Genomic DNA, 13,980 nt, shown 5'->3' on the forward strand with positions numbered 1-13,980 from the left:
GTCAGATGACAAGCCTGCGGCCTGACGGTCCGGGCCTCCCTTTGGGGGATCCCAAAGTGGGAGGCCGCCTGCTGCGGTTCGCCCGGTGTTGGTCGGTCACCACGACAGACACTTGGGTTCTCGAGGTGGTCTCACACGGGTATGCCCTCTCCTTCCGGCACAGACCCCCGGCTCGATTCTTCACCACGGTTCTACCATCAGACCAGAACAAAGCCACGGAGCTGCGGAAGGTTTTGCACACTATGCTCCAGGCAGGAGTTATAGTGCCTGTTCCATTCTCCCAGAGGGGCCAGGGTTTCTATTCCAATCTTTTTGGTGCAGAAACCCAATGGTCGTTTCGTCCGATTCTCAACCTCAAAGCTCTCAACAAATCTTTGCGGGTGCCGAAGTTTCGGATGGAGACTCTACGGTCCATCATTCTGGCGCTGGAACCGGGGGACTACATGGTGTCATTGGACATGCATGACGCTTACCTGCATGTCCCTATTCTTTGCGCCATCAGCAGTTCCTCAGGTTTGCAATCCGCAGCGACCACTTTCAGTTCTGGGCATTGCCTTTTGGCCTGGCGACAGCACCACGTGTTTTCACCAAGGTGATGGCGGTCATGGCGGCTTCCCTGCGGCTGCAGGGAGTCCGCATGTTGCCGCACTTGGACGACCTTCTCTTAGTGGCAGGCTCTCCGCAGCTCCTTCTCAGCCACTTGGACCTGACCATTGCGCTACTGCAACGGCACGGCTGGTTGATAAACTGGCAGAAGTCCACCCTGATCCCGTCTCAGCGGATTCTGCACCTCGGAGCCTTATTGGACTCGGGACAGCAAAGGATCTTTGTGACGGGGGAAAAGATCTCTGCCTTACAGTCGAGGGTGCGCAGTTGTCTGCAGAGCCGCCGGGTGTCTCTGCACTCGGCGATGAGGTTACTGGGCTCCATGGTGTCAGTTTTCGACATGGTGGAATATGCCCAGTTTCACTCCAGACCTCTGCTGCACCTGATCCTGTCCAAATGGAATGGACTGCCTCAGTCTTTAAAATCCCAGACGATAGTGCTCACTGTCCCTTGCCTGGCGGTTGCAGACGACCCATCTCAACAAGGGTCGTCCGTTCTGGGTGGCGAATTGGGTCCTGTTGACAACGGACGCCAGTCTTCGGGGCTGGGGAGCAGTTTCGGGTCCACACTTGTTCCAGGGCAGGTGGACTCCAGCAGAAGCAGAGCTTCCAATAAACATCTTGGAACTCCGAGCGGTCTTCAATGCTCTCCAGTGGCACATCGGGTTCTCCGAGGTCGCCCAGTGCAGGTCCAGTCGGACAACGCTACCACCGTGGCCTACATAAACCGGCAAAGGAGGAACCCGAAGTCGGGCGGCTCTCGTGGAGGTGTCTCGAATCCTGGTATGGGCGGAGCAGAATCTTCCGGCCATATCAGCTGTCTTCATCCCGGGAGTGCTAAACTGGGAGACGGACTTTCTCAGTCGCCAGGACGTTCATCCAGGGGAATGGTCCCTGCACCCAGACGTTTTTCAACTGCTGGTGGACAGGTGGGGTCTTCCAGAGATCGACCTCATGGCATCCCGGCACAACAACAAGTTGCCGGTGTACGGGTCTCGCACAAGAGACGTCTCTGGTGGATGCTCTGTCCGTCCGGTGGACATTCCGGTTTGCTTACCTCTTTCCTCCGGTTTCCCTTCTTCCACGGGTAATCCGGAAATTCAAACAGGAAGGAGGGACGCTCCTGTTGATAGCTCCTGCATGGGCCAGACGGCACTGGTTCTCAGACCTTCAGGGTCTGTCCGTGGACAGTCCTCTACGCTTACCGCTCCGACCGGACCTTCTGTCACAGGGTCCTTGTTTTCACCCGGACCTGTCTCGGCTGTCTTTGACGGCGTGGCTGTTGAGACAGCCATGTTAAGGTCCAGGGGGTTTTCCAGCTCTGTAGTGCGTACCATGCTAAGAGCTCGGAAACAGTCTTCCGCGAGAATATACCATCGCGTGTGGCATAGTTCTTCCAGTGGTGTCGACTGAGAGGTTATGCACCGCGGGAGTTTCGTCTGTCTCGGGTACTCTCCTTCCTACAAGCGGGACTAGACCATGGGCTTCGTCTTGCTTCTTTGAACGTGCAGGTTTCGGCCCTGTCTGTCTGGTTTCACCGTAGGATTGCTACAATCCCTGATGTGCGCACCTTTATGCAAGGTGTTCTGCGAATTCAGCCGCCATTTGTTCCACCAGTGGCGCCTTGGGACTTGGCTGTGGTCCTGAGGGCTCTCCAAGGACCGCCGTTTGAACCACTGGGCTCAGTGGATCTTAAATGGCTAACAGCTAAGACTGTTTGTTTTCCTTCTGGCCATAGCTTCGGCTTGACGTGTTTCTGATTTAGGGGCTCTTGTAGACTCCCTTTCTTGATTTTTCATGGGAACAGGGCAGTGCTACGCACTCGTCCTGAATTTCTTCCCAAGGTTGTTTCCCAGTTTCATGTTAACGAGGAAATAGTTGTTCCGGCCTTTAACTCACCAGGCCTTTCAGTGGGTGAGACCACTTTGGATGTTGTGCGGGCCTTGAGGACTTATGTTGACCGCACTTTTTCGTTTTGGAAGTCGGACGCCTTGTTTGTCCTCTATGGCTTCCGTAAAAAGGGTTGGCCTGCTTCAAAGCAAACTTTGGCAGCCTGGATCCGTATGGCTATTTCTGAAGCTTATCTTCATGAAGGCCTGCCGGTTCCTCCTTCTGTGAAGGCTCATTCCACTAGGTCTGTGGGTCCTTCATGGGCAGCTCGACGTGGTGCCTCTGCAGTCCAGATCTGCAAGGCTGCTACATGATCCTCTGTCCATACCTTCGTGAGGTATTACAGGTTTGACACCTTCGCCTCTCAGGATGCTTCCTTCGGGCGGCGGATTCTCCTTTCAGCACAGGAGCGTCCCCACCCTTAAAGGATACTGCTTTGGGACATCCCCAAGGTATCCTGTGGATACCCTATGGACCCTGAAGTAGAAAATATGAGATATGGTAAGAACTTACCCTTGTTATCTCTATTTCTACGAAGTCCATAGGGTTCCACAGGACTCCCGCCCTGTCGCACCTGTGCTGCAGATGGGCTTTGCTCTGGTCACCGGTTTTTCCGTCTCCCTCTGGTGAGAATGTGATTCTTGTGTGTGTCCAGATCTTTCTTCTCTCTCTTCCTTCTCCTCCTCCGGCCTATGGCTTGGTACCTAACTGAGATGCCTTGGCTCGGGGGCGGGGTATAGGAGGGGGACCCTAGTGCATCCTGGGAGGCTGAAACTTAACTCTATGGTGCCCGATGCCTGACGTCATCACCTATACCCAAGGTCTCCTGTGGAACCCTATGGACTTCGTAGAAATAGAGATAACAAGGGTAAGTTCTTACCATATCTCATATTTTTCATAAACTTAATGTAATTGTCAATAAAAGCCTTTGACACTTATGAAATGCTTATAATTTTACTTCAGTATACCATAGTAACATCGGACAAAAAGGTCTAAAAACACTGAAGCAGCAAACTTTGTGAAAAACAATACTTGTGTCATTCTCAAAACTTTTGGCTGTAAACTGTAAAGTACGATGATGAATAAGTACTAAGACCAGGGAGTGAGGGAAGAGGCCTGAACTAAATGATTCACAGCTTCATTTCAAACAGTTAAGTAGTACAGGACACCTCCAACACACATGAATGAGGCCAACAGCATTGTCACAATCTCTAGCAAAACTTCACAGGTAGGCCATAATTTGTCATTTATCTAGAGTGAAATACAATTTATGAAAATTCTTAGCAGCATTTCGGAATGATTTATAATCTATTCAGATAAACCTGTAAATCTAATTCCCGTTGCGTCAATTGTAAAGTGCAACAGAATATATTGCGCTATATAAGAAACTGTTAATAATTAAATAATACATTTTATAACCTTGATCAGGAGTGTTTTGTTTTCACAAGTAGACATTGGCACAATATACTAGGAGGAAATTCTTCCTCAATGGTTAGACCCTGAAAGTCAAACAATGCATTGTCTATAAACTGATCTTGAACTTCAACTATACCCAAACTTTGCCATAGAAACAAATTCATGTATGAGATTAGCGAATATAGGCCCTGGTCCATATTTGTGAAATGTTGTAGGGCTAGAAGTATCTTCTGTTAATTGTAATTTATTCTATAGGTTTTCTTGACTACGGAGTCCAAGGAATTAGGAAACGGAACAATGTTGAGAGACACAATGAAGTCTTGGAATGAAAGCTCTGAAATATACAGCAGTGACCAAGAAGAAGAGGAGGAAGAAGAGGAGATGATCTTTGGTGAAAATGATGATGACCTTGAAGAACTGATGGATTTTAGTGACCTACCAACATCCTTATTTGCATGTAGCGTACATGAGTCTGTCTTTGAAATGGAGGAACAGAAGGTTAGTACTAATATGACCATTTAGATCAAAATTTGCCTTATATTAAATGTATTTTGTCAGAGAGGTTTAGATAAACATGTAGTAATATTATTGCACTTTTAACATTATTTTATAGACTAGTCATATGGCTTTTATTTGTGAATGTTTAGCACTACAGTGATATCTGCTAGAACACTGACACCTTTTCCAGTGACAGCATCGTTCAGCATTGCTTCTGTGAAAACATTTGAGTGCACACATGAAATTAAGCTTTCCCGCCCACTATATAGCACATATTTATTTTTTTAAATACATCTATAGAAATAAAATGTGCATCGGGTCGGTGTGCTTCAAAGGCATATTTACCTACTCTCTGCTGTTTAGGTGATTGGACTGAGGACCCTTACATAGGATCCATATTTTAGTGTGATCCAGCCCAACCTTAGCTCTTCTTATTTGGCAGTGTAATTATTCATATAAATGTATATAGCATCTCTGGTTGTTAAATAGTCATATGTATTTATGTATCTCTCAAGTGCTACCGACATGACTTGTCTATACAAGGGACAATGTTTTTGTCGTATACCAGAATGGCAATGCTGTGTCTTGTATTTATTTGGAGTCCATTTTGACCGGCAACATGACATAACATATGCATCGCACTCATATCACATCACATCACAAGACCAGGTTTTAGGGAAACGTGTTAGTTTTTTATTTCTACAAATCCTATACTTTAAAAACAGGAGTTATCCCATATCTGGCAAATATTTTTCCAAAATGTGTTGCTTGGCAGTCAGGTGGGTATTCTAAAGTTTAATGAACATTGTTCTGTTTTGTTCTATATACGTATGTATTTTCTTTTTTACAATCTGGCTACAGCTTTAGCCTCTGTTGTTACGTAAAAACCTATCCAGAAGCCAAAAATGCATTTAATTCAAGTTTTTTGTTTAAAAATAAAAGTGTAAATTTTCCAAGCGCTACATAGCTTACAATATGTTAAATAAAATATAAAATACAACCAAACATTCAAGCACTGATGTTTCGCATACCCCATACTACTGTGGTATTGTTATGTAAAACGCCTTTGTTCAGATTTATTTGTTTTATAGAAGACTTCTAAGGCATGTTTGAGTCTCCTTTGTGCTTTCTCTGCTCCCCTGCCATGCTTGTTCGTGACCGTTTCTATGATATTAAGAGAGTATATAACCTAACAGTACTTGATTATTCATCCTTCTTGCATGCACATAGAGGGCCCTGTAGAATTGATTTACATACTAGTATCCCTTTATAGTATGTATGACATGTAACATTCTGAGGTTGGATGACACACATCTATTGACCTAGTTTATACAACTTGTAAACCAAAAAAGATTTACTGTGTAGACATTTTAATCTAGTAATACATCACAATGGGAAGATCCTTTTATTATTTTAGGATGGTTTAAAAATGAACTTTATTTAAATCACCTCACTACTCAAGTATTATATTATACTCTTGATTGCCACCACAAGGTTACTCTTCGTGCTGCACAAGTCTCTCAATAGCAACGGACATCTGATGTAGCAGCTCCAAAGCTTTATATTAGAACTGCTATGTTATATCTTTCCCTTCGCTCTAGAAGGAGACAAAAGTGATCACTAGAGGTCACAGCTATATGTGAATGCCACCCCAAGACATACCCCTTTTCTTCTTCTTCTTCTGACGAGGAGTCACCAGATAGTGTGAGAGTGCAGGATCTAATAATGCCTATTCGCCAGACTTTACAAATCCCAGCGGGAGGAACTTCGTCTGCCTTCTTGAAACAGAAAAAGAAGCAGGTAGTTTCTTTTCCTGCATTTCACATTTTGAGGATGTTCTGGTTATAACCTGAAGCAGCCTTACACTTTTTATCCATCTTTAAGTTTACGTATGCTTTCTTGGAGATGGATACAAATTTGTGAAAGGTGCCACCTATTGCTAGACTGGTTAAAGCTACATCAACTTTGGCAGTGTTGAGAGAGTCAACAGACCTTCAGATGAAAGCTATATTGAATTCCTTGCAGTGACAGCTATATAACCAGCCCTGGCTAAGACTTATGGTGCGTACACACTAGACGATATGCTCCCTGAGCGATTATCGTCTAGTATGTCCCCGGCAGGGTGTGCTCCAATGTCGTTCATGACATTGAGCACACCCGCTGAACGATATCATTCAGCGCCGGGCTTTCTCCCCCATTCCATAACATGCAGCAACCTGACGACATCGTCAGGTTGGCCTGCATGTTAACCCGCTGAACGATGATGAACGACCCGCGGGAACGCGCTTCGTCATCGTTCATCGTTTTTGTGTTAAAAATGGACGATAAAGTGGACGACTAAACGATATCGTTATCGTTCAATCTTCCACTTTAATCGCCCAGTGTGTATGCACCATTAGGCAGACAAGGCCTTTGCAACATGGATTGATCAGTTGGCAGAGGGGGTACAGTCCAGTATTGTTTAAGCAGACCTCCTTGTCATGCTAGATAATACTAAACAAACTTCCATCCACATGGGCCATGTGTTGTTATATATGGATATAGCTTATTTTCTTTTGGGCATATCAGTCTTAGCTGTTTCTGGATGGTAATCTTTCTGGTTAAGGGCATGGCAGACAGACCTGGAATCAAAGAAAGTCCTGGTAGTGGCTGTTTGGGAAATTATGCAATTCAGTCTGGACCAAACAGCAGTAGGTAAAAGTTTGTACCTTTTCATTATACCTTCTAGGGCTAAAACACCTAGGTCTAGGCCCTTTCGTTTCCCTGGAAAGACTTGGGCTCTGTCCCCCAGGGTACAGACTGGGAATATAGAAGTAAATATGTCAGGGACTGCATGGCAGTGGCAGTTAGGCATTCGGGAATCAAGCAAGGACACAAGGCTTCAGTGTGACCTTCCGCAGATTGCTACCAGACTGCTGGTAGTAGGGGCTTGTCTGCTTCAGTTCCAGGACACCTGGTTCAGATGAACCTCGGAGCTTTAGGTCAGACGTGTGGTGTCCTGAGCATACATTTTACATCTTCCATGTCCTTGACTGCAGAGATTAATAATCTAACAGATAAGTGACTGTGCAACATGCAGTTATTGCTGACATTGAGAGGGCACAAAATTCACTCAGAAGAGTGAGAGCTCCATCAGAGGGTGTTCAATTTGATTGCGGAATGCTGGGGGGTTGCAGCGATAGATCTGTGGCCTTCTGGTCAAAAAAAAATTTCTGTTAAGGAGCAAGATCCAGAGATTCTCAGGGGACCTTCGTTAATACCCTGACAGCACCTTGGGCATTTCAGCTGGCTTATATGTTTCCATCAATTCTTTTGTTGCTGAAGTTCCTCTAGCGGAATAGGAGAGAGCATGTGCTTCTTATGGCCCCTGATTGACCAAGGAGGGCATGGATTGCCGATCTATTGTCCATGTTGGTGAATCCTCCATTGGCACCTTCCTATCGGGGAAGATCTGCTCACTCGGGCCATTTTGGCACCCAAGTTTGCAACATCTAGCTTTAACAGCACGGTATTTGAAACCCAGATCTTGACTGAAAGGCGATGTTACAAACTATGAGGCTAGGAAGTCTCTGACAGCAGCCATCTATCATAGGGTCTGAAAACCTATATTGGCTAGTATGAGCGTGGGGGTTGCTGGCATCTCTGTTCTGGTTGTCACTTATTCTTACTTTCTTACAGGTGGGGCTAGACAAGGGTCTAGGTCTTACTACTTTGAAGGGCCAAATTTGGGCCGTATATTCTTTCTCCTTTCCTTATCTGGGGGTCACTCTTGTCCATGGAGTTAGTGAGGGTTGAGGAGCTAGCACTTAATAGCTTAAACTTTTTGTAATATATAAGCTCCCTCAGTTTAAAATTAAGTGCTGAACGAGTAGATCAGCACTAGGTTAGCTAGTATATTAGCATTGCTGCCGTAGATGCAGACTTTGATGAGGGTTGTTATGAATCAGCCTCCCTATGTTCCACTGTGTGATCTGAATCTGGTTTTAGGGGTTTTACAGCAAGCTCATTTGAAACCTCTTCAAGCGGTAGACGTAAGGTGGCTCATGTGGAAAGGTGTTTTTTTGTTAGCTATAGCCTCTGCAAGGAGAGTCTCTGAGCTGGCAGCTCTTTTAAATTTCCATTTTAATTTTTTCACCCCGATAGTGTGGATTTGCATACAAGTCCATTGTTTCTGCCGAAGGTAGTTTTCACATTTTCATATCAATCAGGAGAAGGTTTTCCCGGATTTCGGCTGTTGAATTCTTCCGAGGGCAATTCTTCTCTCTATTCTTGGATGTGGTCAGGGATTTGCACATTTATGTGGAGCTAGACAAGATAGTCTCTGTTTTGTGTGAAGCAGGGCTGGCTGGCTTCTAAGCAGGCTATTGCCCATTGGATTAGATCTACTGTTAGACAGGCTTAATTGCCTGTGGGTCAGCCGGTTCTGAATCCCATCGGAGCACGTTCTACGAGTGAGCTGCTCTTTGGCAGTGTAGCAGGTTGAGCAGTTGTGCAAGGCAGCTACCTGAAACTCTGTGCACACCTTTACAAGCGCAAAGTTTTACGCACTGCACAGAGTGTACCCCTCCCTTGTGGGCTAGCTTTTGGAACTCCTATTGTTTCCAGTGTCCCTAGATAGAATGAGAGGAAACAAGATTTTGCACATCAAAGAACAGCAGAAGCATGACTTTACATGCCGAAGGAATCGCACAGAATATTTTGGGCAAAGGTGAATTTGCGTGTTTCCATACACTGGACTGTTGTTTGGATACCAGATCATAATGACAAATCCACGATTCGTCACGTCCCAGTAGATGTCAGGAAATCGGGCATCCTCTACGACATTCAAACAATGTTCTTGCACAGTTCAACTCGTCGTCACATCTGCTCTTCTGTGAGATTTCTGGGTACCCACCTGGCATTTTCAGTTCCTTTGCACAATATGCTGAACCCATTCGAATGAGAAGCCAAGTGAAGCGTAAAGTTAACCTTCTGTCATTTTGCAACATCTCCGCAGCTTTGGTGAAGTTGACATGTGTAACTGCGGTGGATGGTCTCCCAGAACGTTCTTCGTCAGTCACTCGCGTGTTGCCCTCTTTGAAGAGCTTCCACCACCGAAATGCTGCAGCATAGCTAATTGTTTCTCCACCGTATGCTTGCTGTAACATTTCATGTGTATAATTTCCGCTTTTTCCAAGTTTAACTAAAAATTCACTCACTTAATCTCACACACATCTCCCTCATCCACCATGGCGAAAGCGAAACGATGGAAGATCTTACACTCGCTGTGACCAAACAAAGAGGACTACGGCAGTCCAACCGCAGGTTCAAACACATCGATGTATGAGCTTCCCAATAACCAGCATGGCGTTGCAACGTCTACCTACTGGACAGAAAAACAGGGGCAGTCTTATTACTTTTCAATCAGCCTATGTGTGTGTGATTGATAGTGATTGATAGATATATATATATCTATCAATCAATCACTAACGTGTATATATACACACACAGCAACATATATGTATACATACTTACACTTTTAAGGCTGCTGTAGGTTACTTATGTGGGCGGACACTTCACATCTGTAGGCCCCGACCCCTCACGATATAATGCCGTGATTTGCATGTGGGATGGGGGTGGGGCTTGCCGTATTGGCTCTACCCCCACTGTGGGTAGTGTACAGGGAATCTGTCCGTCAGGTACTCGGAAACACCCCCTGCGTGAGACAGTGAAACCCCCTCTGTTACCTGCTGTAACAGAATTCCCCCATGTGCTACCACACCTGAGACAATCTTCTACAGCCTCTCTCAGCAGCAGAGTGCGTCCATGGAGACCCAACTATTTTGAAATGAGTGTTTTGCTCCACAAAGTCATGTAAAATACGCGCTATAGCGAGTATTTGCAGTCACTGTACATTTAATTATTTTTTATTACCTATTATTATTTATTACCTTTCTCAGAAAGTAAAAAATTAAAAAAAAAAAGAAGTCTATAGAATAACTTGAAGTGTGAAATTAGCTTAGAAACATAAGGAGGCAAGTGTAGGTTTGCTGGAGAATTGTTGTGTTTTCCACATAACTGGGAGTGTAACAGACTTTCTTGTTTTTAACCTGTCAATTTTTTGTTGCAAATTACCATTTTAGAGGAATAGGTGGTCTTCTGCTTGAAGGTGGCCGCATAAGTGACTATTGTGCCTTGGGACTTTATACATTGCTGTTTGTTTATTTATTTTTAATCTTTTTATGTTGGTAATAATTCTAGTTTCTGATTTCTTACAGGAACGATTCAAAGCTCTATTCACAATATATGATGACCAAGTTTCGTTCCAGTTGTTCAAAAGCTTCAGACGAGTGAGAATAAACTTCAGTAACCCAGAAGCAGCAGCAAGAGCGAGAATTGAGCTTCACGAGTCTGACTTTAATGGAAAGAAGTTAAAATTGTATTTTGCTCAGGTAACAAATAAGTGTGTCTTTAAAGTGTGGTGGAAAAACGTTGAATAGTCTCCATCTTGATACTTTAAAGATCATGATAAAAAAAGCAAACGATATAAAAGAGAACTTAATTTGCTTTTAGAGCTATAACAACTTTTTGTGTGTTTTTACAAGATTTAATTTTGTTATATTGTACAGTATGTTTTTGTAAGCCTCAAACATTGTTTTATTATCTCTCAATGGGAAAGAGTAACAAACCTGCAATGGGGTCATTCAATTTAGCCATGAGTTGGCTTGCCCTTGTGAGTAGGTGTGCACATATGCCCCAAGATCGCTGCTAACAAAATGCCATAATTTTGGGCAGAATCATGGGTGAGTTGATGTGTCTGTGCTGGCACTTCCACGTCGTTGCTACGGCACATTCCTGTTAATTGTTTTGGGAGTGTTTGACTACGTGCCTCCTACTTGCCAGGTCTTCAAATTGTATGTTTGCTTCTCTTTCTGATACAGAACTTGTTTTAAACACTCTTTTAAAGGAGTGCTGTAGGCATTTGTATGATTTCTGAGTTTAGTTGTGCAGTGACGACCATAGAATTTCCTAACTCTGGATGTATGCCAAATCAGTGCAGAGGTGCCGGTTTTGGATTTATATTTATATTTATATATATATTTTTTTTTTTTTGGCATGCATTGTAAATAATATTCACAGGTATTTTTAAGTTTAATTTACAAAACGCAGTTGTGATCCACATATCTTCTGCAGTGATGCCTGATCATTGACAGGTAAATGTCCTTATTCACAGAAACTTTGGCTTCCATATTATGTGTATAAGAAATATATAATTTCTACATCAGGGTCCATAGGGTTCCACAGGATTCCTTGGGGTATAGGTGATTACGTCAGGCATCGGGCACCATAGAGTTAAGCTTTTCAGCCTCCCAGGATGCACTAGGGTCCCCCTCCTATACCCCGCCCCCAAGCCAAGGCATCTCAGTTTTGTTGGTGCCCGGCTCAGAGTCGGAGCACCGGTTTAGAGGGGGGCTAAGGATAGCCCCTGAAGTTTTCTTTGCGGCAGCTGTGGCTGCACATCTGGAAGTACAGCATGGACAGTCACTACTGACATCCATGCTGTCTTCACTACACCCCGCCGGTACCAGAACGCCGGTACTGATCTGGGGATGCTGGTAAGAATCTGGGGTCACAGCTAGCGGTGACCCCAGATGTTTTGAACCATGGCCGGATTCAAGGGGACAGCAGGTAAGCAGCAGGGTCCCGCGGTGGGTCTCTGCTGATACATGGTCCAGAGTCCCCAGGCAGGGGGCTCCCTGGGGGCTGGCTGCAGCGTGGAGCCAGGTAACTAACCTGCGCTTCCACTACCCCTCTGGGACAGCGGACCGCAGCTGAATGGTAGCGCTGCGGCGTCCCAGGGGTTAATTGCATGCCAGGGGAGCGCGCCTTCCATGTACACAGCTTGCGCCTCCCCGGCTGCACACAGTCCTCTCTGCACCTGCCGATTGGCCCTGGCCCTGTGGCAGCGTTTCTCCCCCAGGCCGGCCTCCTCTCTGCTCCTCGGTGGCCATCTTTCAAGAAGCATGGTGAACGCTGCTGGAAGTTGTTGATCGGTGGCATCGTGGTCTGGGTCCCCCGGCATACCTCTCCGTTGATACAGGTCTGTGTATGCAGCGCTGTGTCCTACCAGGCTCTGTGTCTGCGTAGTTGAAGAACAGCGCTGATAGTGCAGGGATTAATTTCTTTGCATCGTATGTGACTTCTGCTTGCGTCTGCTGCCTGTACTTTCACTTTTTACTGTCAACCATTTCACTGTCCCTGCTCTTCTTCTGCTAAAGCCCTTGCGGTGTGGTGATTGCAGGGTGGTTCTCACACTATACTAACGAGTATTAGTGAGAGGGGTCACATACTTACCATCATGTCTGAGAGTGAATTTCCTCTCCAGCTTCTGTGTACTACATGCAAAGTACCAATAGCAGAGGGGGAGGGTAACGGTGGAGGGGCTGTGTCGGCAGTGTTATTTGTTGGCGCGGCCGATTACTGTCACTGCTCCGGTACAGGAACCGTCCTGGGCTTGTTTCGCCAAAGCGCTTACAACCCTAGTGGGCCAGTTAGCTCCGCCACCTGCATTTTCACAGATGGGATTGTCCCAGCATGCAGTGTTTCCCAAGACAACTGATGGTACCCCACAGTCTCCCTATTTCCACTCCCCAGGTCTCTCAGGAACCTGCGTGGGTTTATTCACTGACAAGTTCTGTGCAGCATTTGTCGGACGTGTTACAAGGGGAGTCTGTGTTGCGGCCGGTGGCGTCTCTGTCCGCTCCTTATGAGGATGACGACGTGACGTCAAATGATGGGGAGATTCTGGATCTATCTGACCAAGAACCTCTCCGTACTAAAGAGTCGGACGCGAAGTCCAAGGTTTATATTCCTGGCCTTATTCGGGCAGTCCGCACAGCTTTAGTTATTGAGGATGACGATCTCCCGGTGTCCAAGTCCAAATATGCCTTTTTTAAGGATATTAAGGGTGACGCCACAGTGTTTCCTCTTTCGGGTCAGTTAGTAGACCATTTAGAGGAGGCATGGAAACACCCTGGTATCAGCCTCAAAGACGTCTAGCGGTGGCTTACCCGTTTGCGGACAATTATTTTTCTAAGTGGGAATCCCCTCCACAGGTGGATTCTCATGTGACACGCCTAGTCCGAAGTGCCACATTGCCCATGCCCTCCATGTCCTCCTTGAAGGATGCTACGGACCGTAAGGTGGAGATCTGCCTAAAGTCCATTTATTCCCTCGCAGGGGGGGCATCCAGACCGGATATGGCCGTATGTTGGGTAGCCAGAGCTATGGAGTGTTGGGCTGATAGTTTGGAGGCGTCTTTGGATTCCGACTGTTCAACTGAACAGGCCGAGTTGGTAGGCAATCTCCGGGATTCGGTCACTTACATCAAGCGGCCTTGGATATCAGTACCCTCACATCTCGGATTTCTTCGACAGCTGTTGCTGCTCGTCGCACCTTATGGTTGCGATCCTGGAAGGCGGACGCTGATTCCAAAAAGGGCTTGGAAGCTTTACCCTTTAATGGAGAAGTCCTATTTGGTCCGGATCTGGACAAAATTGTGGCCACGTGGCGGCAGCCAAGTCTGCATGTC

General features: G+C 45.8%; 1 protein-coding gene across 1 annotated transcript in view; it reads left to right on the forward strand.

The window, feature by feature from the left end:
• RCAN3 (regulator of calcineurin 3) overlaps window positions 1-13,980 on the forward strand; it is a 47,709-nt gene that overhangs the window by 6,560 nt on the left and 27,169 nt on the right. Inside the window, exons 2-3 of the mRNA XM_088460575.1 lie at window positions 4,167-4,409; window positions 10,667-10,840. Of these exons, the coding sequence (XP_088316701.1) occupies window positions 4,209-4,409; window positions 10,667-10,840 (375 nt within the window). The 5' untranslated portion in view covers window positions 4,167-4,208. The remainder of the gene's footprint in view (window positions 1-4,166; window positions 4,410-10,666; window positions 10,841-13,980) is intronic.

The sequence above is a fragment of the Taudactylus pleione genome, unplaced genomic scaffold, assembly GCF_031769625.1.
Source record: "Taudactylus pleione unplaced genomic scaffold, aTauple2 ptg000007l, whole genome shotgun sequence".
Lineage (NCBI taxonomy): Eukaryota > Metazoa > Chordata > Amphibia > Anura > Myobatrachidae > Taudactylus > Taudactylus pleione.